The sequence below is a fragment of the Crotalus tigris genome, unplaced genomic scaffold (assembly GCF_016545835.1).
Source record: "Crotalus tigris isolate CLP2741 ecotype Arizona unplaced genomic scaffold, ASM1654583v1 scf7180000017666.379230911805:20528666, whole genome shotgun sequence".
NCBI classification, from domain to species: Eukaryota; Metazoa; Chordata; class Lepidosauria; order Squamata; family Viperidae; genus Crotalus; species Crotalus tigris.
The window spans coordinates 130,306-155,380 of NW_024096552.1; the positions used below are offsets into that span (position 1 = coordinate 130,306).

General features: G+C 40.6%; 1 protein-coding gene across 3 annotated transcripts in view; it reads left to right on the forward strand.

Annotated features, from left to right (window-relative positions):
* The window catches only part of SPATA48 (spermatogenesis associated 48), a 165,174-nt gene that overhangs the window by 99,763 nt on the left and 40,336 nt on the right, over positions 1-25,075 (forward strand). For 2 of the 3 annotated variants that reach the window (XM_039336377.1, XM_039336380.1), the window contains 2 exons: positions 8,749-8,790; positions 9,790-9,897. The exons of the other annotated variant lie outside the window; for it this stretch is intronic. In XM_039336377.1, the coding sequence (XP_039192311.1) occupies positions 8,749-8,790; positions 9,790-9,897 (150 nt within the window). The remainder of the gene's footprint in view (positions 1-8,748; positions 8,791-9,789; positions 9,898-25,075) is intronic. 3 annotated transcript variants of the gene reach the window in all.

The window sequence follows — 25,075 nt, forward strand, 5'->3', positions numbered from 1 at the left end:
ATATTAAGGACTTTAGGAAGTCAGTAATAAGTCATCACAGCTCAATAGTTTCCTGTTTATTTTAAAGGCTTCAGTGGCTCTTCTGCTGGCATTTTTGTTGGTGAACTTGGCATATAATATAAAGAAGTGCCCACAAGTTCATCTGCCAATGATTATCCTGAGTTCTGCAGATTATTGGTTATGTCAGAATCCAACTATATTTCATCTTTAATTATCAAATATAGAAACTCCCAATTCTGCCTTCTCTGGATTCTGCCATAAGAGGGAGAGAAGGGGGAAAACAAAGGGGCTTTATGGCCCTCACTTCCTTCAGTAGACTTCTAGGGAGCTGAATGCTGAATGTGTGTTTATTGTAACCTCAAAGCGTTAGCACCAAAGAACATCACCATAACAAAGAAGGGTATTTGCCTTTCATGTAGTTATCTGAAGTCTCCATCCATGAAGAAAGCATCAAAGGGGTGGAATTGTGATGCCTGAAACTATCACTGGAAGGGGGGTTGATTGGGTGGGACTACTGGGGAACCCCTTAAAACCTTGAATGGGAGAGCTTGGACCCCAAGTCCTGTCTAGCATGCCTGCAACCACTTCTTCTTAATAAAGGATTCCTGTTGGAAGAATTATTCCAAGAGTTCTGTCTTCTTAAGATGCAAAGTGGGGTGGGTCCTTACATTAGACAGGACTTGCAAAATTAATCCACCTGGAAGGGAGACCCTTGCCGGGGGATTTTGCAAAAATTTACCATGTCAGACAATGGAGCAAGAGAGGGGGAAAACTCCCTGGAAGAGAGCCGCTGACCCAGTTGGAACCTTGCCAGATGTTGGGATCCGAGAGGTCAGATTCCTCGGGAGAAGAAGTGGTGGAGAGACGGGACCACAAGCCTCGCTGGTCAATGGGCGTTGGAAAGAAAAGTGAGTGGGGAAAGGAATCAAGAAAGGTGACCCTGAGACGGGGGACCAAGCAACCAGAATGGAAGCAGGAGATGGAGAAATCCCTGCACGCAAGTGAAGAGGGAGGAAGCTGGGCACTGTACTCAGACTGGATCCTAGAGAAAGCTATTGACCTGATGAAGAGAACTCTCAGCTCCCTAGGAGAGGAGAATACTGAGCCCTACGGCCGCCCCAGCTCCTGGAGCCGCAAAGGGAGAGACACCGAGGGGGACGTGGAACCTGCAACCCCAGGGACATCTACTGATCCAGGAGCCCCACCCCCTACCGGACCACAGATGGCAATCTGGACGGAAGACACTACCACCCACAACGGAGGCACCGATCCATTCCAAGACGTCCACCGTTGGAGGTGAAATTCAAAGGGGAGCCAACACGCTTGGGGTTTTTCCTAACCCAAGTCCTCAGCTACATGGAGGAATATGGGCAGGATATTCCCAGCGACAAAGCCCGCATCCGGATCGTGCAATCTGCCCTGGATGGACCAGCTGCGGATTGGGTAGTGAACTTGCATGACTCCAATGCCCCAGAACTCAGTAACTTCAACCGTTTCATGTCCTCTTTGAGAAGACGATTTGAAGACCCCCTGGCTGATCGCAAAGCCCGTGAAAGGATAAAAACAATGAGGCAAGGCAAACGCCCAGTGGCTGAGTATACACAAAATTCCGGACCATTGCCAGCAAACTGAATTGGCCAGAAGACATCCTCCTTGGCCATTTCAAAGATGGACTAAACTATGATCTATATGATGCTTGCCTGCCCCGAGGGGACCCACATCAACTTGAGGAATGGTACGTCTTGGCAGAGGAAGCAGAGATCGACATATTGAAGAGGCACCGCCGAGGAAAACAATGGAGCCGCCCCCCGCCTGAGCTGACACACCAACCGGTGAAATCATCGGATACAACCAAGAAGCAAATGGGGTGTTTCAAGTGCGGAAGAGAAGGGCATCGAGCTGTAGAATGCCACTCAAAGGCCCCCCAGCACAACCCAGACAGATCCCCAATCAACAAACCCGGAAAATTATCAGCTAAGCCAAAAGAAACGGCCATGAGAATGATGGAAATTGCAGAAACCCCCACCTCTGCTCACCAAGGGGAAAGAACTCCAGCCTACACCACAGGGCCGGTGGATGCCTCAGATGACAGCTCGGAGGGCGAACCCCTGGTAAGTGGATGCATCACACCCATCTTCAAAACAGTGACTATATTAATCCCCCCCATGCCCGAAGCTGTGAAGGTGAAAGCCTTAATAGACTCTGGCTGCACCCGCTGCCTCATTAGCCCAACACTAGTGGGGAATCTGGGCATCCCATCCAGGAGACTGGAACAACCAATCTCATTTGGCCAGCTAGATGGATCCATAGCAGGGGGGGTGCCAGCTACCCTAGCCACTCTGCCAATACACCTCTCCCTGGGCAACCATGAAGAGGACTTAACGTTTGTGGTGACCCCAGGTATGGAATGCCCAATGATTCTAGGGATGGAATGGTTGAAAAAATGGAACCCCTGGGTAAATTGGAGGACGACAGAAATCAAATTCCCGAAGGGGGACCCTATGGACTTAAAACCCCAAGGGAGGCTACCAGAATCAAGAATAGAAAAAGCATCCATAGGAGAGGAAAAAAGATTAACAGAAATACCAGAGGAATATAGGGACCTTGCTGAAGTCTTCAGTGAGGAGAGGGCGAATGAGCTTCCCCCCCACCGACCCACAGACTGTACCATTGAATTCAAGCCTGGGGCAAAACTCCCGAAGCCCAGATTATACTCCATGAGCCCAAAGGAGAAGGAGGAAATGGAAAGATTTATAAAAAAAAACCTGGAGAGAGGTTTCATTGAGCCAGCCAAGCCTAAAGTGGCTGCCCCGGTCCTTTTTAGAGAGAAGAAGGATGGCTCTTTACGTTTATGCGTGGATTATAGGGCCCTGAATACAATCAGTGAAAGCAACTATACCCGCTGCCCCTCATGAAAGACATGCTGTCACACCTATCGAAAGGGAAAATTTTTTTCTAAACTAGACCTAAGGGAAGCTTACTATCGCGTAAGAATTAAGGAAGGGGACGAATGGAAGACTGCATTTAACTGCCCCATGGGGTGCTATCAATTCAAAGTCTTGCCATTTGGATTACAAGGGGGCCCTGCAGTCTTTATGCAATTAATCAATGACGTTCTAAGGGAGCACCTGTTTAAGGGGGTCCTTGTTTACTTGGACGACATTCTTATCTTTACTGAAACAAAAGAAGAACACGTCAAACTTGTCAGAGCGGTTTTAAAGAAGCTGCGAGCCGCTCACCTATATGCCAAACTCTCAAAATGCGAATTCCACCAGGAAAGGATAGACTACCTAGGCTATCGCATATCCCCACAGGGCATTGAAATGGACCCAGAGAAGGTCAAAGCAGTATTAGATTGGGCACCACCCCGCACAAGAAAGCAACTACAAAGTTTCCTGGGCTTTGCAAACTTTTACCGCCAATTCATCCCCTCATTTGCCCAGATAGCCTTGCCCCTCACTAACTTACTAAAAACGAAGGGAGCATCCTCAGTAAAACCTAGCCAGCCACTAACATGGACAATGGAGTGCCAAGCAGCGTTTGAGAGACTAAAGAGACTTTTTTCTGCCGAACCAGTACTAAGGCACCCAGATATGGACAAGCCCTTCATAATACAGGCAGATGCAAGTGATGTGGCAGTGGGGGCTGTGCTATTACAAGAAAATAATGATGCAGTATTGCAACCCTGTGCATATACATCCAAGAAACTCACGGAAACAGAACAGCGCTGGCCCGTATGGGAGAAGGAGGCTTATGGGATACGTTGGGCATTACTCACGTGGCGACAGTTCCTGGAAGGCAACAAAATCCCCTTCCAGGTGTGGACCGATCACAAAAATTTAGAAGCCCTGAAAACGTCCAGGAAACTCAATCCCAAACAAGCCCGCTGGTCTCAGCATTTTCACCAATTCCAGTTTAAGCTCAAACATTTACCAGGGAGAAAGAACTTCCTGGCAGATGCTCTATCTCGCATGCCTCAATATAACAGCGCACGAACCACAGACTCTAGACCAATAATGGCAGAGTCACAACTGGCAGCACCAGTAACCACAAGAACCCAAGCCAAATTAAAACCACAACTGGACAGCCAAACTGGAATTGAATTCAGAAAAAGTTTGGAAACAGATGAATGGTTCCAGAAAAACAAAAATGTGTGCACAATGAGAGACGGGTTGCCTTGGGTAGGGGAAAAGTTATATATACCAACAACTCAAAGAGTAACTTTCATGCAGCTTTGCCATGACACAAAATTAGCAGGGCATTTTGGATTTGTAAAAACTTTACATTTAATTAAACGGCAATTTTGGTGGCCATCCATGAAAAAGGACATTGAAAGTTATATAGCCAGTTGTCCAAAATGTGCCACGGCAAAGAGGTTGCAAGGGAAATCGCCAGGACTACTACAAACAGTGGCAAGTCCCTCAGCCCCCTGGAAACAAATAGCCATGGATTTTATAGTGGAATTGCCAGAAAGCAATGGGAATACTGTTGTCTGGACGGTCACGGACTTGTTTTCCAAACAGGTACACTTTATCCCTTGCCAAAAGATTCCCACTGCAAAAGCCTTAGCAAAACTTTTCATCCAGCACATTTACAGATTGCATGGGGCACCCCAACGCATCATCTCTGACAGGGGGGTGCAATTTACGTCTGCATTTTGGAAGGAATTTTTATCCCTCTTAGGAACCACTCAGGGACTGACATCTAGCCACCACCCTCAAGGAAATGGGGGGCTGAAAAAATGAACTCCGTACTTAAGCAATATTTAAGATGTTTTCTTAGTTTCCAGCAGACCGAGTGGGCGGACTTACTCCCTTTTGCAGAAGTTGCCTACAATAATGCAGTCCACTCCAGCACAGGTTACACTCCTTTTCAAATAGCCACCGGTCAAAGTTTCAACCCCATGCCAGAATTAACCCCAAACGAACCAACGATCCCTTCGCTGAAAGAATGGATGGAGAAACTACAAAACACCTGGCCAATAGTCAGAAAAGCACTAGATGAAGCTAGGCAGGCATACAAAACACAAGCCGATAAAAAAAGGGTTGAGCCTACACCATTCATTATAGGAGAAATGGTGTACTTATCTACAAAATACCTAAAGTCCCTACAACCCTGTAAAAAACTTGGACCAAAATATATAGGACCTTTTCCAATTAAAAGAATCATAAATCCAGTAACAGTAGAATTAGAATTACCCCAAAATCTCAGGCAAATACACCCAATTTTTCATTACAGCTTGTTGAAAAGAGAGCATCAGTCACCTCTACGGCCAAAAATCCCCCCACCACCACCTCCACTCATGGTGGAGGGTGAACAACACTTCGAAATAAAGGAAATCGTTGATTCTAGGAGATATCATGGAGCAACTCAGAACCTAGTTGCCTGGAAACACCTCCCTCCCTCACAAAACGAGTGGGTCCATAAACGTCATGTCAGAGCCCCGAAGCTATTGAAGAAGTTTCACACAGAGTATCCTAACAAGCCTGACTAAATTTTATACTTGTGTTTTCTTTCAGGTGGATCTCTCTTATTTTTAAGAGGGGCCGGATGTCAGAATCCAATTATATTTCATCTTTAATTATCAAATATAGAAACTCCCAATTCTGCCTTCTCTGGATTCTGTCATAAGAGGGAGAGAAGGGGGAGAACAAAGGGGCTTTATGGCCCTCACTTCCTTCAGTAGACTTCTAGGGAGCTGAATGCTGAATGTGTGTTTATTGTAATCTCAAAGCGTTAGCACCAAAGAACATCACCATAACAAAGAAGGGTATTTGCCTTTCATGTAGTTATCTGAAGTCTCCATCCAGATGGAAGAAAGCATCAAAGGGGTGGAATTGTGATGCCTGAAACTATCACTGGAAGGGGGGTTGATTGGGTGGGACTACTGGGGAACCCCTTAAAACCTTGAATGGGAGGGCTTGGACCCCAAGTCCTGTCTAGCATGCCTGCAACCACTTCTTCTTAATAAAGGATTCCTGTTGGAAGAATTATTCCAAGAGTTCTGTCTTCTTAAGATGCAAAGTGGGGTGGGTCCTTACAGGTTACTGGAATGGTTGATGCTTAAGGCAGGAAGTGCAAAATACTACATGACATCACAGTTGTCTTTCATCTCCAGATTCCCCAACCAGCTGCTCCCTTGTAGCAATTTTTTCCCTTTCCGAAAAGATTATTGAATTAGTTGTTGCTTGCAGTTCTGCTTTGATGCAAAAAAATAAATAAAAATAAAATAAAATTTGTCTTGTAAATTAGTCTAGACCAGTGATGACGAACCTTTTAGAGACCGAATGCCCAACCTGCAACCCAAAATCCACTTATGCATCGTCGAGTGCTGGGTGGGTGTGGCCCATTGGGTGGGCGTGGCTGTAGTGGTAACTGCAGACTGGGGGGGGCGGACTAAATATTTCAATCAATCAATTCCAACTTTGCAAGATCTTTTTTTTCCCGTGAGAAGTTGAAATTGACTGATTGAACCCCCCCCTTTTTTTTTGCACACGGCTGCGGAGGACTAAAGCAAAAAGGTTTTATAAAACCCAGCTGAAGGCCTAGGACTGGGGCGACGGTGCGCATGCCGACAGAGAGGGCTCTGAGTGCCATCTCTGGCACCCATGCCATAGGTTCGCCACCACTGGTCTAGACTAAATGTGGGAGTATTATTTATCAACAAACCAATGAGAATAAATAACAAAAACATTTTGTTATTTTACTGTTTTCCTACTATAGCGTTGGGGAAACTGGCAGATTATTTCTATTTCAGTTGGTTAAAAAAAGAAGAGAAAAGTCAACATTTTTTCAACAGGTAGTCCTTGCCTTACAACAGTTTGTTTAGTGACCATTCAAAATTACAACAAAACTGAAAAAAGTGACTTATAACGATTTTTTATACTTATGATTGTTGCAGCATCCCCATGGTCACGTGATCAAAATTCAGATGCTTGGCAATTGACTCATATTTATGATGATTGCAAGCTCATGTGAACACCTTTTGTAACCTTCTGACAAGCAAAGTCAATGAGGGAGCCAGATTCACTTAACAACTATGTCACTAATTTAACCACTGCAATGATTCACTTAACAACTGTGGCAAGAAACGTGAAGAAAGCAGTGGGGTACCACAAGGCTCCATCTTAGGCCCAGTACTCTTTAATATCTTCATAAATGACTTAGGTGAGGGAATAAAAGGGAAACTCATCACATTTGCAGATGATACTAAATCGGCAGGAATAGCTAACATCCCAGGAGACTAGCTCAAGATCCAAAAAGATCTTGACAAACTTGAACAATAGGCCCTATTCAACAAAATGAATTTTAATCTGGAAAAAAGCAAAGTTTTACATTTAGGCAGGAAATATTAAAAGTATAAGTACCGACTGGGTGAGATCTGGCTTAAAAACAGTAACTGTGAGAGGGACCTTGGAATCCTAGTGGATGATCACTTGACTATGAGCCAGCAGTGTGCAGCAGCCACCAAAAAAGCTAATACAATCCTGGGTTGTATAAACAGAGGCATAGAATCAAGATCACATGAAGTATTAGTACCACTTTATAAAACCCTAGTGAGACCACACCTAGAATACTGCAACCAGTTTTGGCCACCATACTACAAAAAACATTTTGACACCCTGGAAAAAGTACAGAGAAGAACAACTAAAATGGTAAAAGGCCTGGAGACTAAAACATATGAAGAATGGCTGCAGGACTTGGGTCTGGCTAGTCTAAAGAAAAGAAGAAATAGGAGTGACATGATAGCAGTATTCTAGTATTTGAGGGGCTGCCACAAAGAAGAGAGCAGCAAACTATTCTCCAAAGCACCAGAGGGCAGGACAAGAAACAATGGTTGGAAACTGAACAAAGAGAGAAGCAACCTGGAATTAAGGAGAAACTTCATAACTGTGAGCACAATTAACAAGTGGAACGGCTTGCCTTTAGAAATCTTGGGCGCTATATCACTGAAGGTTTTGGGGAAGAGACTGGACAGTTACTTGTCTGAAATGGTATAGGTTCTCCTGTTTGAACAGGGGGCTGGACTAGTAGTCCTCCAAGGTCCCTTCTAGTTCTATTCTATAAAATGGGGCAAAATTCACTTAACAAATATGTCACAGAAATTTGGGGCTCAATTGTGGTCATAAATCGATGATTATCTGTATTGTGCTGATGAACTTGTAACAAAGAAAGCCCATCAGTGAACCAATTAAACAAAAGTTCCAGTGTTCCTCTACTCCACTAGGGAAACAGATAACTCAATAACCAAGAATAAAATAAATGTAGTTAGCAGCAACTTGTAAATGGAGAGAAGAGTGGATACCTCCTCTTCCTCATAGTGTATAACAGCCAATAAATATAGTTCAGCAATCAGAATGTAGAGTGCTGGTTGTGCCAGCAGAAGTTGGAAAGCAATAGATAGAATAATAAAGCCACAGAGCTGGAAGGAATCTTAGAAGTCTTGTATTCCAATCCCCTACTCAAAGCAAGTAATCTTATATCATCCTGGACAAATGGTTGTAATGCTGTCATTTCTGAAAAAACAAACAAACTGGTGGGCACCAAAATATGCTAAATATATGGATGCAACAGAGTCTCGGGATAGAAGAGGATGTTTGGGCATTGCTAGAAGTGTCTTATAAAGGGTATTACTCTTTGCTTAATCTGTGTAATATATAATTGGGCCTTAATAGTTACATTTCATAGTACACACTTTTATATTAATAGTAAATTTAAATAATTTAAGATATGTTTAATCTTTGACAGTGTTAGCCCAAATTCTCGAACTCAGCATCTCCCTTCATACACGTAAGTTATAGTTTCTGTTTCAATATGTAATTTTGAGCTTCAATAGAAAATTAGACATTTACATATATATGTATAAATCTGTGTATGTATGTATATGTGTGTGCATGCATGAATTCATCTGAGCAAGATATAGTGGTAAATATTTGCTTAATGTGTCATGTAAAAATTAAAAAAAATTAAAACACTTTCATGAAAAATAGATAGCTATTTGATAAACTCAAATTAAGAGGCACTATGCTGTAAAATATAAAATATAAATTGTATATATTTGAATATAACTATACAATATAATACAGTACAATAATCAGCTGTTCATATTAAACTACAAAAGAGCATAACTTGCTGAAAGCATTAAATAACTATTGTAAATGATAGGAAGTTGGACTTTTAGGACTTATATTCTTTTTATTCATGTTGGAAATTCTTATTTATTGTAAATATGCTCATGACTTGACCACTGACAGAGGAGCTAAGGAATAAGAAAGGAAATGATTGGTAATGAATGACTCAGTAAAGTGTCTGCTGTTAATGTTAATCCTTTCATCAGATTGTCTAAAACTCAGTTTATGAAATTGCTGCAAAGATTATGAAGTTGCCACAAAGACTATGACATTTGAGGAACTTAATAAGTTCCACAAAGGATCATGCCCTTTTTCTGAATTCTCTATTAATGATAAAATCCAAAATAAAATCATGGTCAGCCAAAATGTCTATATATCTATGTGACAAAGAATAGCTTAATAACTTGTAGGCATGATAGGTCATGAGTTATGTTGGCTTGATATAATCTGTCAGTTTCTCAAGCCAGAATATAAAGGCTTTGCAGGGAATTAATTCAACCATTTCTTTTTTTAAGCTTCCCTAAAATATGTTCCCAAAATATTTTGTGAGGGTTTATTATAAGCACTGCTAAGTTTTCTGTTCATCCTGGAAATAATTGCTTTTGGACAATTTTGTTAGATTAATATGCCTTATTTTTTCATGTTCTCATCCAAACAGAGGCTGTATTGGTTCAGAGAATTTTGAGGATCTAGACAACCCCTATGTTGACTTAATTACCTATAACAAAGTTCATACTACAATGCCACATTATGTGAAATCTTCATAGTATGTATATATGTATTTTCTTATTTATGTATCAATTAAGGGATGAATTTTAACTGAATATCATGGAAGGTTCTTCATGTTGTATTATCAAGTAGATTTTGAGTTATTTGGAAATACGGGATTGTTCTTCAGTGGCTTGGGCTGTGATTCATATATAGAAAAACTACAGGTAGCCCTTGAGTTACAAATATAATGGAGCTTGCCAATTACATTTGTAACCTGAGAATTTGTAGGTGTGAGTGGCGTAACTTGAACATGATCACTCCCTGCTTTGGCTCATGCAATCGCTAATCAAATGTGCAGATTGTTAAGTGCACACAAGGTATCTAAGGAAGGCCAGGGGGGCTAGTGCAGGACAAGACCACTGTGTCCAGCCACCAAAGGCCTCCACCCACCCATTGACAAACCTCATGCTCCTCCTTCCACCCCTCGGGGTCCCAAGCTGCTTGAGCCTTTCCTCCCCATCCCTTCACCAACCGCTAATTTACCTTTGATGCCCCATTTGAAAGCCCTGCACTTCCCATGTTCACCTCCTGCATGATCTTGAGTGCCACAGCCCTTGTCCAGCTATGTGGAGAAGTGCCAGAATGGTCTCTCCCCTCCCCGCCAAGCCCCAGCCTCTCACACAAGCAGGTGCAGCTCCACCCCACCACTTGCTGGCGTGCCGAACCTACCCAGGTTTCACAAATTGTGTTGCTGCAGAGCTGGAGAGCTTGGCACACCATCATCCTGTTCCCCTTGCTTCCCAAAAGCATTCCTTCACTAAATTGCAAGAGAGGCTCCTAAACAATCCTACTCTCTAACTCTGGGTTTTCTGGTTTGGTCGCCGATGGGACGGATGGAAGCTTCGGCTTTCCAGTCCAGTTTCGCTTCGCCCAGTGACCCTTAAAGGGTTGGAAAGTTGCTGAGGGGTAACAAAGAAGGAGGGACACTCCAGGAGCTCAGATCAGGCAGCAGCCAATCTGAGTGAACTGAAGAACTCCTCTGAAAAGGTGGAAGAAAGGCTGCCGGGTGAGCCGAGGCAGCCCAATTTGTCTCCAGCTGGAAGGAAAGCTCCGCAAAACAGCTGACTGTCAACAGCATACTGAGACTGCATGAGCTAGAATCTTTTCCTTCTCCTTGAAGATTATAAAACGTTGAGTCCCTAATGGGAAAAAGCTGAAAAGAAAAGACCCCCAGAAGGATTAATTTAAAGATGGCAAGCAATTACAAGAGGGGAAAATGCTTTAAAGACAGTATCGGACATTGATAAATAAGTCGAGGAGGACATATAGTGGCAAAAGAAGAAACGACAACACTAATAATCAGTGGAAAAAATGCTTTCACGATAATGAACTTGAGAGACACCTGCAAACATCAAGGTGCCTTGATGTGAGATTATAAGGAAGAGGACCTCTCATGTTTATATTTGTTGACTTTGGCTAAAACTAAACAGACATTATTTGAAGAAAGTGAATGCTTTATAACTAAGACCTGACTGGGGGAGGTGGATTTGGCCTAAAACAGCTGGCTCCCTTTTGCATTTTGGACCTTGGTTTAAGACTGGGAGCTATAAAATGAGTACATCAAACATTACTAGACTTATGAAGAAAACTTCTTCTGCACCCTCTGTGAGACAATCCAGTCCAACAACCCAGGAATTTAGTGAAACAATGCTGCAACGTGAGAAAATAAGTACTGCCCTGAATGAAATGCAGACTTCATTAAAACTGATTCAAGAGATGATGCAAAAAAATCATGAAGAGACACAAAGTAAACTTGAAAAAGTAAGCGAAGAAATCCTGGATATAAAGGCATAATTTGGAGTCCAAAATCAAATGATTATTAAAAATAAACAAAGAATTCAGAAAATCAAAGATAAATCAGAGGACATTGATAAAAAGATGGAAATGTTATTACAAAAAAAATGAAAAATTAGAACAAGCAAAGCAAGACCTAGAGGGGGCAGTTAAGATTCTAGAAATGGAGAAAGTGGAACACTACCTGAGATTTCAAAATATCCCTGAGGATGGAGAAGAAAACATAGCAGTCGTGATCATTGATCTTCTGGCAGAGGCTCTGAAGGCAGATAGAGTGGAGATCCAAATGGAGATTGATGAAATGTTTCACATGAACTCAAGCTATGCAAGGAAAAATAGACTACCAAGAGAAGTACATGTAAGGTTTATAAAGAAAACAACAGGGGATGAAGTACTGAGAAAAGTGAGGAATGAGCCATTACAATATAAAAACAAAGAAATTTGATTTTAAAGTAAGAGAGTAAGAGATACTTGAAGACACTACTACTTCTTAATTACAAAGCTGATTGCCAAAGGCATAAACTTCAGATGGCTAATGCTGGAAGGCATTCTTATAAATTGGAATAATACAAGATATCGATTCAATTCAATCTGGAAAGCAGAGGACTTTGAAGCAAGGAATAGAGCAATTTTAGATGAAGGAGTGCCACAACGACAAGGAGAGAGTAAGGAGCAGAAGCAAATGGAAGAGACAACTCAAGGAGAAAATGCACAAACAGGAGAACCGAAAGAGAAAGATGAACTAATGGGTGAAGGTGAAGGAACTGCCAAAGAACAGAGGATTATGAGAGCGACTTGACCTAAATATAAATAATGGAAATGGAAAAAGAAAATGGATTTTTTTCAGTTAATGTAAATGGACTAAACTCCCCATCAAAAAGAAACAAAATTTTTAGGAAATTACAGAAATTGAACATAGACATGATTTGTTTGCAAGAGACACATATAAAAGAGCAGCACCATAAATTATTGGAACATTCAAAAATTCAGAAACTTTATTACACATCAGCACATCAGAAAAAAAGAGGGGTTGCTGTATACAGCAAAGACAATAGATTCTAAATTGATATATTCAGATAAAGAAGGAAGAATTGTAATGGTAGAAATATATTTATACCAAAAGCAAACATTGTTAGTGGCAATTTATGCACCAAATAATAATCAAGAAGAATTTTATCAAAGCCTACATAGAAAAATAATAGAAATGGAGTACCAAAATATCTGTCTAGTAGGAGATTTTAATGCAGTAACAGATGGAACAATAAAATAGAAAAAAACAGAAGAAGAAGATTACCCAGGACATTCTTTGATATGGCAGCGGAAATTGGAATACAGATATCTGGAGGGAAATCAACCCACAAAAATATACTTTTTACTCAAACAGCCAAAAAGAATTGATATGATTTGGATGATGTCTGAATTGAGGATGAATGTACAGGAAATTGAGATAGAAATGGGCACATGGGCAGACCATAACCCTCTGAAAGTGATATGGAAAGGAATATAAAAAAGACAAAGATAAACTTTAAATCAATCTATACTAAAAGAAAGAGAATTTTTAGAGCTAGCAAAAAAAGAAATGGAATTTTTCTTTAAAGAAAATAAAAAAGAAGATACAACATTACAAAATGTATGGGATATAGTCAAAGTGTTCTTTGGAGGCATAGCTATAACATATATGGCAAAGAAAAATAAACACAGAAGACAGCAATATGTACTATTAAAAGGAAAATTTGGAAAGTTAGAATCAGAATTACAAAAAAATCCACAGAAAAAGACTTTGAAAAGAGAAATGGACATAATAAAACATAAAAATGGCAGAACAGATAAAGAGAGCAAAACAGAATTTTTTTGAGAATGCCAATAAACCAGGAACATGGTTAGATTATAAAATAAAAAAAACTAGAAAGAGAAGAAAATGATACATAACTCAGTAGACGAGAAAGTCTATTTACAATTTAAAAATGAAGAAATAAAAAAATAATTAAGGAATATTACAAGGAACTGTATGAGAAAGAGGAAACTTCAAGAGAGAGAATTGTTCAATACCTGGAAGAAACTAATTTTCCAAAATTCCAGAGACATTTAAAACTATGTTAGGATTACAATAAGGGAAATATTAGAGGCCATAAAAAGACAAAAAAATGGGAAAACACTGGGTCCAGATGGGCTTCCGGCAGAGCTATATAAAAATTTACAAGACATACTAAATGAACCACTGAAAGATGTTTGTAATGGACTTTTATTAGAGGCTAAACTCCCATCTACATGGATGGAAGCCAATATTATTGTAATACCAAAAGAAGATTCAGATTTGACGCAGATTAAGAATTATAGACCGATTTCATTGCTTAATGTGGATTACAATAATGGCAGAGAGACTGAAAAAATACTTAGTCGAATTTATACATCCAGATCAAAACAGCTTTTTACTAAAGAGACAAATTAAAAACAACTTAAGAGTGATAATAGATGTACTAGAATACTATGAATTACACCCAGAGAAACAATTGGCACTAATGTTCTTAGATGCCCAAAAGGCATTTGACAATGTTTCCTGGCAATTTATGATTCAGCAACTACAAATGATGGACTTGGGACAGAACTTTATAAATATGATAAAAACAATATATAACAAGCAGACAGCCAAAGTGATTGTGAACGGAGACTGTACTGAGAGTTTTGAGATAAGAAAAAGGCAGAAGACAAGGTTGTCCACTATCCCCATTGCTATTCATTTTTACTTTGGAAGTTTTAAATAGAAACTTATTAGACAATACACAGAAATTAAAGGGCTGGAGATAAAAGACAAAATATATAAATTACAAGCATTCACTGATGATCTAGTATTTATCTTAGAAGAACCTTTGGAGATGATCCCTAAATTATGAGGAAAGATAGAACAGTATGGAGAAATGGCAGGAGTAAAAATAAATAGAGAAAAAACCAAAGTAATAGTTAAGAATCTTACAGATAAATAGAAAAAACAAATGTCAGAAAAAATAGAGGTACAGATAATGAAAAAGGTTAAATATTTGGGTATATATTTATCGGCCAAATGCTCAACAATAACAGAAGATAACTATATAAAATTATTGAAACAAATAAAATTGGACTTGGAAAGGTGGAAGAATCTGCAACTATCAATACTAGGAAGAATTGCTACAGCAAAATGAATGTATTGCCGAAGATTCTATTATTTCAAACAATTTCGATAAAACTTGAGAAAAAAATTCTTCAAAGATCTAAACTCATTAATTTTGAATTTTGTTTGGCCGGGAAAGAAAGTGCGAATTAAGATGCTAAGGAAAATGGAGGTTTTGGGCTACCAGATTGGGCTTTGTATTATCAAGTATCTGTTTTAACATGGGTGAAAGAATGGATAACTCTTAGAAATAAAAGGTTGTTATATTTGGAGGGGCATGACTTACAATTGGGATGGCACGCCTTCTTATAGTATGGGAAAAAGAGTTCATAAATATTTCCAAAATCACTATATAAGAAATGCTTTGTTAACAGTATGGGAAAAAAATAAAACTAAAATATATTTAAAAATTCCAGGGTGGTTATCAACAATGGAAGCATTCGTACATCCAAATTTGGTGGGTTTTGAAAAAGATGGACATATAGAGATATTCTAAATATTGATCGGTATTTAAAATCTAAACAAGAATTGGAAAATCAGGGTATCGACCTGTTGTGGTGGACACAGTTACAGATGCAAAATAGATATGAAAAAGACGTGAAACTGTATGGATTTTATAAAGAACAAACTGTATTTGATAAGATTTTGTTAAATTCAGATGAGAAATGAATTAAGGAAATATATAATTTTTTGTTGATCCTGGAAATGGAAAGTGAACAAATTAAAGAAACTGTTGTTATATTGACCTATTTTATAAGGGCAGTTATAAAGTAGTTAAATGATTATGTTTAAACAAGTCTTCAACCGTTTGTGTATTGTTACAAGCCTGCACTTTAGATGACAAATAGTGCTTTAAATTCATTGGCTGCCGCCTAGTGGCAGTCCAATATAAATAGAAGCCAAGCAGCTGTTAGAGTCGCTTCTGTGTTAATTCAATAAAAGAACTGTTACTTTCACTCCAATCTCTTCAATGCTTCACCGATCCCAGCATACAACAGAAACAATGATAAGATGGGTGAAAAACTTTGGTTATAATATAGAACTAGAAAAGTGGCAAAAGTTATGGAAGAGGAATTATAAATTGACAATGTCAACCTCATATAAAGAAAATTTATATAAAATGTTTTATAGATGGCACTTGCCACCAGCAAGAATAGCAAAAATATTTAAAAATATGTCAAATAGATGCTGGAAATGTAAGTACAACTCAGGCACTTATTTCATGTTTGGTGGACATGTGGTAAAGCTAAGGTTTATTGAAAAAGATACATACCTGGTTAGAAAAAATGTTAGGAGAACATGTTGATTTTAAACCTGAACTTTTCTTATTAGGTATAATGCCAGAAAAGATTAATAAACAAAGCCTATATTTGATTCTGCATGTCACAATAGCAGCAAGAATAATTTTTGCGCAATATTGGAAAGATGAAGGATTACTACCGGAGGAAGAACTAATCAGAAAAAATATTGGAATGTGCAAAGATAGACAGATTAACTATGAGACTGAAAGATAGAAGAAACAGAATATTACCAAACTTGGGACTTATTCTATCAGTGGCTAGAGGAAAGAATGAAGGATTAGGAATTCAATATGTATTAGCGTTTTTAAACCCAGACAGTGTGTTGGTTGAGAAATTAATATATGTATGTAAGAGAAAACTAATAAAATCTCTACAAAAAAACCCCAATCCTACTCTCCAACTCTGTCTCATTTCTCTGCTGCCACAGATTGCCAAAAGCATTCCTTTGCTAAATTGCAAGAGGGGCTCCTAAACAAACCTGCTTTCCAGCTCCGTCATGTATCTCCACTGCCCTGCAAGTAAAAGAAGTTCATGGGACTAAAAAAAAAAGTTAAATCAGACTTTCCAACTTCTCTAAAAAAAAAAAAAAATTCATGAAGTTGGAAAGTCTGATTGAACTTTTTTTTTTTAGTCCCATGCCAAGCTCTCCAGGTCCGCGGCAGTACAATTTGTGAAATCCGGGCAGGTTTGGCACTCCAGCAAGTAGCAGAGCAGGACCAGGCTGCACTCACTTGTGAGAGTGGCTGGGGCTTGGCAGGGAAGGGAAGGGGAGATGACGGCCCAGTGCTTCTCTGCCTGGCTGGACAAGGGCTCCAGCACCCAAGACTGTGCAGGAGGCGAGAGTGGGCAGTTTGGGACTCTCAGACATGGCACCAAAATAGCATGTTGCAGGATCTCTGTGGTAAGTGTGAACTATCACTGTAATGTTGCAAATAAGTAACTTTGGGATCTGTTCATAACTATTTTTGGCAGAAATGTCATAATTTTGAACATTCACTAAGTGAATGTTTGTAACTTGAGGACTACCTGTATTATTCTTATGTTTATTCCTTACATGAAAGGGAATTTCAATCTAGTATGCTGATATTTTGTCTATGTATGAATCTGCTTGTGACATTTACAGTAAAACAGTGTATAATACAAACATTAGGTATGTAATTTATATATAAATGCATATGTATGTGCACGTATGATCTTATATAAATCATAGTTACATAACTGGATGATAACATAATAGTTATATAATGGCAACATAGGATTTTAATGCTAAATTCTTTATATTATCTTAATCTTTCAAATAAAATAAACCCATTGTAGTAGTAATAGTACGTAGTAAAAGTAGTAGAAAGTAGCACAAGAGCCATGGTAACGCAATGCATGGTTAAAATGCAGTATTGCAGGCTAATTCTGCCTAATGCTAGCAGTTTGATTCTGACCAACTCAAGGTTGACTCATTCTTCCATCCTTCCAGTGTTGGTAAAATGAGGATCCAGATTGTTAGGGGTAATATGCTGATTCTGTAAATTGCTTAGAGAGTGCTATAAAGAACGATGAAGTGGCATATAAGTCTAAATGCTATTGCTATTTATATTTTTATGTGAGTCATGCATCTGGGATATTGAAAGAAACACTACTGAACTGGAGATTTTGATTGGCCAGGCATGAGGTTCTCTTTGTATCAGTTTGTGAAAATGTACTGAGAGCTATGGAACTCTGAGAAATGTTCATTACCTGTTCAACAAACTTTTCACACCAAATTAGATATATTTTAATGAAAGCTATTATGTAGTGGGTTTCAGTAAGCAAGGAGCAGACCAGCATAGTTACAACATCATTTATTGACTCAAACTAGAACCGGAGAACTGCAGGTAATTTATTCTCTTAGCCCACAGGGCCTTAACCAATCACAATACTTGAAAAAGCCCACCCAAATATGAATGTTCAAAGTTTCCCTCCAAAACAGTTGGAGTTAACAGTCAGGGTCATCTAAAGGTTAGTTTCATTTTAGCTTCACAAGCAGTTGGAGTTAAATGAGTTTCACTTTAGCAGGGATTAACACAACTTTATATGTATATTCAGTACATAACAAAAACCCAAACAAATTATTTTCTCATTCAGCTATATCAGTGATGATTTCACCAATCAAGCAATCCTACTGCCCCCAACTAATTTTAATTAACCACTTCCATGTGAGATATGGCTGGAGAAAGTTGTCACTTTCCTCACAAATTCCATTACTTTGACTATTTAGGCAGCAATTGCTGAAACTAATATGACAAATCTAGGGCAGTCAAAACACTAGGCTCCCCACTGAAATCAGTTGGAAAGCTGAGAAATGCACTGAGTCAGCATGCTAAGCAATTTTATCATAAGATGTTCAATAAACTTGTCACAGTGGGATGCTAAATGCTCAGATTTTCAAGGCTTAGTGACAAATAATGGCACAAATCATGTGAAATAGCACTGTTTAAATAGGTTCATTTAAAGGTTCATACATATGCTTTCTTTTTCTTTCCTTTGCTTTTTACATCATAGTTATAGCCATATGCAGTACGGTTTGTTTGAATGCTATTGTGATAAAAAAAAAGCTCTACTACTTTTAGCTTTAGCTATCAACGTATCTCTGGACCCAATTCAAAGTGCTGATATGACCAGAACAGCCTAAATAGTTTGGGATAAGGCTACCCAAAGCAATGTTTTCCCATTTTTACCATAATTTGTGCATCTTCGATATTCACCAAATGCTCTCACCCAATAATACAAAGAAGATAAACATTTTCTTTTCTCAGGGATATTAGCAGCCATTTTAATGTTTCCAAAATTATACTTTTTATTGCTAACATTATTAATACAATTTTATGTCTGGTAATGTTTCTGTAAGTTCTGTGTATTTTTCTTTATGGTTCCTATATTATATTTAATCTTTACTAAAACATGTGTAAGGATCCATCCCACTTTGCATCTTAAGAAGACAGAACTCTTGGAATAATTCTTCCAACAGGAATCCTTTATTAAGAGAGAGTGGTTGCAGGTGTTCTAGACAGGACTTGGGGTCCAAGCTCTCCAATTCATGGTTTTAAGGGGTTCCCCAGTAGCCCCACCCAATCAACCCCCTCTTTCAGTGACAGTCTCGGGCATTACACTTCCACCCCCTTTTCATTACTGCCCAGCTGGATGGAGACTTCAAAGAAACTACATGAAAGGAAATGGTTCCATTCTTATGGTTAGTTCTTTTGCAATACACACATTCAGTTCCTTTGAAGTATACTGAAAGAAGTGAGGGCCATAAAGCCCCTTTGTTCACCCCCTTCTCTCCCTCTTATGGCAGAATCCAGAGAAGGCAGAATTGGTGTTTTCTATATTTGATAACTAGAGATGAAATATAATTGGATTCTGACATCCGGCCCCCTCAAAAATAAGAGAGATCCACCTGAAAGAAAACAAAACAGGTATAAAAGTTAGTCAGGCTTGTTATGATACTCTGTGTGAAACTTTTTTAATAGCTTCAGGGTTCTGACATGACGTTTATGGACCCACTCGTTTTGTGAGGCAGGGAGGTGTTTCCAGGCAACTAGGTACTGAGTCATTCCGTGATATCTCCTAGAGTCTAGGATTTCCTTTATTTCGAAGTGTTGTTCGCCCTCTACCATGAGTGGAGGTGGTGGTGGGGGGATTTTTGGTCGTAAAGCTGACTGATGCTCTCTTTTCAGCAAGTTGCAATGAAAAATTGGGTGTATTTGCCTGAGATTTTTGGGTAATTCTAATTCTACTGTTACTGGGTTTATGATTCTTTTAATTGGAAAAGGTCCTATATATTTTGGTCCAAATTTTTTACATGGTTGTAGGGACTTTAGGTATTTTGTAGATAAGTACACCATTTCTCCTATAATGAATGGTGTAGGCTCATCCCTTTTTTTTATCAGCTTGTGCTTTGTATGCCTGCCTAGCTTCATCTAGTGCTTTTCTAACTATTGGCCAGGTGTTTTGTAGTTTTTCCATCCATTCTTTCAGTGATGGGATCGTTGGTTCGTTTGGGGTTAATTCTGGCATGGGGTTGAAACTTTGACTAGTGGCTATTTGGAAAGGAGTGTAACCTGTGCTGGAGTGGACTGCATTATTGTAGGCAACTTCTGCAAAAGGGAGTAAGTCCGCCCACTCGGTCTGCTGGAAACTAAGAAAACATCTTAAATATTGCTTAAGTACGGAGTTCATTTTTTCAGCCCCCCCATTTCCTTGTGGGTGGTGGCTAGATGTCAGTCCCTGAGTGGTTCCTAAGAGGGATAAAAATTCCTTCCAAAATGCAGACGTAAATTGCACCCCCATGTCAGAGATGATGCGTTGGGGTGCCCCATGCAATCTGTAAATGTGCTGGATGAAAAGTTTTGCTAAGGCTTTTGCAGTGGGAATCTTTTGGCAAGGGATAAAGTGTACCTGTTTGGAAAACAAGTCCGTGACCGTCCAGACAACAGTATTCCCATTGCTTTCTGGCAATTCCACTATAAAATCCATGGCTATTTGTTTCCAGGGGGCTGAGGGACTTGCCACTGTTTGTAGTAGTCCTGGCGATTTCCCTTGCAACCTCTTTGCCGTGGCACATTTTGGACAACTGGCTATATAACTTTCAATGTCCTTTTTCATGGATGGCCACCAAAATTGCCGTTTAATTAATTGTAAAGTTTTTACAAATCCAAAATGCCCTGCTGATTTTCTGTCATGGCAAAGCTGCATGAAAGTGACTCTTTGGGTTGTTGGTATATATAACTTTCCCCTACCCAAGGCAACCCGTCTCTCATTGTGCACACATTTTTGTTTTTCTGGAACCATCCGTTTCCAACTTTTTCTGAATTCAATTCCAGTTTGGCTGTCCAGTTGTGGTTTTAATTTGGCTTGGGTTCTTGTGGTTACTGGTGCTGCTTTTAGTGAAGATAAGAATGTCATCCAAGTAAACAAGGACCCCCTTAAACAGGTGCTCAATTAGAACGTCATTGATTAATTGCATAAAGACTGCAAGGCCCCCTTGTAATCCAAATGGCAAGACTTTGAATTGATAGCACCCCATGGGGCAGTTAAATGCAGTCTTCCATTCATCCCCTTCCTTAATTCTCACGCGATAGTAAGCTTCCCTTAGGTCTAGTTTAGAAAAAAAATTCCCTTTCGATAGGTGTGACAGCATGTCTTTCATGAGGGGCAGAGGGTATAGGTTGCTTTCACTGATTGTATTCAGGGCCCTATAATCCACGCATAAACGTAAAGAGCCATCCTTCTTCTCTCTAAAAAGGACCGGGGCAGCCACTTTAGGCTTGGCTGGCTCAATGAAACCTCTCTCTAGGTTTTTTTTAATGAATCTTTCCATTTCCTCCTTCCCCTTTGGGCTCATGGAGTATAATCTGGGCTTCGGGAGTTTTGCCCCAGGCTTGAATTCAATGGTACAGTCTGTGGGTTGTGGGGGGGGGGAGCTCATTCGCCCTCTCCTCACTGAAAACTTCAGCAAGGTCTCTGTATTCCTCTGGTATTTTCCTCTCCTATGGATGCTTTTTCTATTCTGGATTCTGGTAGCCTCCCTTGGGGTTTTAAGTCCATAGGGTCCCCCTTCAGGAATTTGATTTCTGTCGTCCTCCAATTTACCAGGGGTTCCATTTTTTTTAACCATTCCATCCCTAGGATCATTGGGCATTCCATGCCTGGGGTCACCACAAACGTTATGTCCTCCTCATGTTTGCCCAGGGAGAGGTGTATTGGTAAGCTGGCTAGGGTAGCTGGCACCCCCCCCCGCTATGGATCCATCTAACTGGCCAAATGAGATTGGTTGTTCCAGTCTCCTCGATGGGATGCCCAGATTCCCCACTAGTGTTGGGCTAATGAGGCAGCGGGTGCAGCCAGAGTCTATTAAGGCTTTCACCTTCACAGCTTCGGGCATGGGGGGAATTAATATAGTCACTGTCTTGAGGATGGGTGTGATGTGTCCACTTACCAGGGGTTCGCCCTCCGAGCTGTCATCTGAGGCATCCACCGGCCCTTTGGTGTAGGCTGGAGTTCTTTCCCCTTGGTGAGCAGAAGTGGGGGGTTCCGCAATTTCCATCATTCTCATGGCAGTTTCTTTTGGCTTAGCTGAAGACTTTCCAGATTTGCTGATTGGGGATCTGTCTGGGTTGTGCTGGGGGGCTTTGGAGTGGCATTCTACGGCTCGATGCCCTTCTCTTCCGCACTTGAAACATCCCATTTGTTTCTTGGCTGTAGCCGGTGTTTTCACTGGTTCGTGTGTCAACTCAGATGTGGAGTGGCTCCATTGTTTTCCTCGGTGGTCTCTTTTCAATACGTCGATCTCTGCTTCCTCTGCCAAGATGTACCATTCCTCAAGTTGGTGTGGGTCCCCTCGGGGCAGGCAAGCATCATATAGTTCATAATTTAGTCCGTCTTTGAAATGGCTAAGGAGGATGTCTTCTGGCCAGTTCAGTTTGCTGGCAATGGCCCAGAATTCTTGTGTATATTCAGCCACCGGACGTTTGCCTTGCCTCATCGTTTTTATCCTTTCACGGGCTTTGCGATCAGCCAGGGGGTCTTCAAATTGTCTTCTCAGAGAGGACATGAAACGGTTGAAGTTGCTGAGTTCTGGGGCATTGGAGTCATGCAAGTTCACCACCCAATCTGCAGCCGGTCCATCCAGGGCAGACTGCATGATCCGGATGCAGGCTTTGTCGCCAGGGATGTCCTGCCCGTATTCCTCCATGTAGCTGAGGACTTGGGTTAGGAAAAACCCCAAGCGTGTTGGCTCCCCTTTGAATTTCACCTCCAACGGCGGATGTCTTGGTATGGATCGGTGCCTCCGTTGTTGGTGGTAGTGTCTTCCGTCCAGATCGCCATCTGTGGTCCGGTAGGGGGTGGGGACTACTGGATCAGCAAATGTCCCCAGGGTTGCAGGTTCCACGTCCCCCTCGATGTCTCTCCCTTTGCGGCTCCAGGAGCTGGGGTGGCCGTAGGGTTCAGGATTCTCCTCTCCTAGGGAGCTGAGAGTTCTCTTCATCAGGTCGATAGCTTTCTCTAGGATCCAGTCTGAGTATGGTGCCCAGCTTTCTCCCTCTTCACTTGCGTGCAGGGATTTCTCCATCTCCTGCTTTCATTCTGGTTGCTTGGTCCCCCGTCTCAGGGTCACCTTTCTTGATTTCTTTCCCCACTCACTTTTCTTTCCAACGCCCATTGACCAGTGAGGCTTGTGGTCCCATGTCTCCACCACTTCTTCTCCTGAGGAATCTGACCTCTCGGACCCCAACACCTGACAAGGTTCCAGTTGGGTCAGTGGCTCTCTTTCCAGGGAGTTCTCCCCCTTTCTTGCTCCATTGTCTGACATGGTAATTTTTTGCAAAATCCCCTGGCAAGGGTCTCCCTTCCAGGTGAATTAATTTTGCAAGTCCTGTCTAATGTAAGGACCCACCCCACTTTGCATCTTAAGAAGACAGAACTCTTGGAATAATTCTTCCAACAGGAATCCTTTATTAAGAGAGAGTGGTTGCAGGCATTCTAGACAGGACTTGGGGTCCAAGCTCTCCAATTCAAGGTTTTAAGGGGTTCCCCAGTAGCCCCACCCAATCAACCCCCTCTTTCAACGACAGTCTCGGGCATTACAGTTCCACCTCCTTTTCATTACTGCCCGACTGGCTGGAGACTTCAAAGAAACTACATGAAAGGAAATGGTTCCATTCTTATGGTTAGTTCTTTTGCAATACACACATTCAGTTCCTTTGAAGTATACTGAAGGAAGTGAGGGCCATAAAGCCCCTTTGTTCACCCCCTTCTCTCCCTCTTATGGCAGAATCCAGAGAAGGCAGAATTGGTGTTTTCTATATTTGATAACTAGAGATGAAATATAATTGGATTCTGACATCACATGTTTTAATAGATGTATGTATCCCATCTGTCATATCTCAATAGCCTACAACTACAATAAACACAAATGGTACTATAAACTGTAAAGAATACATTTATATATTTAGTATTAAACAATTTCCCTCCCTCCTGCCATTCTTCTTTATGGCTGCTGACAGATAGGAAAGAGAATGAGGTGGTGTGGTGTGGTGTGGAGGTTGGGAAGGGTGCTCCAGGGGTCGAGGAAGCCATATGGAAAAATGGTGTGGCATGAGTGAAGAAGGTCCTTCTTTCTTCCCTATTCCTCCTTCTTTCTCCCTCCCTCCCTCCCTCTACCCACCTCTTCCCTTCCCTTCTCAGCATGTGGGTAAATAGCTGCTGTTGGGTTGGGGAGGAAGTGAGGGATCATGAGATTGGCTAATAAATTGTCACAGAAAGTTGAAAATGAAGATCATGCGACTGCAGCAGCAGCTCAGGAGAACAGCAGCAGCCAGAAGCACTGAAGCACACATAGATATACATAGTTTATACCAATTCTTTAAATTTGTCCTGATTGAAGTATAGTGAGGACATTTTTTGTTTAAGCATTTCTATTTTAAGATTTATTTTGAAATTGAAATATTGTACTTTTGATACTAGTAATAAATAGTCTAGATTTCTATAAATCTTTGCTTTCATGATACCTGCATAGAAAAGAAGTTATCTATTTTAAGTTCTGTGCTCTATTCTATGTTCCATGTTCAAATAGGATCTCTTCAAGGGCTGGAATTTCTCTACATATAGTTCCATTTTCAGAGCAAGATGTCACCTATCATATATTATGCAGGATAAGACCTCTTTTTATAGTGCATAAGCCAATGATGTGAAGCTATGATATGTGCCAAAAGTGATATACCGAAAATGTTTTGGGTGACATGCCAGCATTCATCAACATCTGGCAAGAACTGTTCTTGAAAGCATGCCACATTCTCGCATGGTTTTTCAAGGCTGCAGGGGTCTTGGGAGAAAGGGGTGTGCTCTCATGCAACCTCCCGAAGTCATGTGAGAAGTGAAACTCCAAAAATCATGCAAGA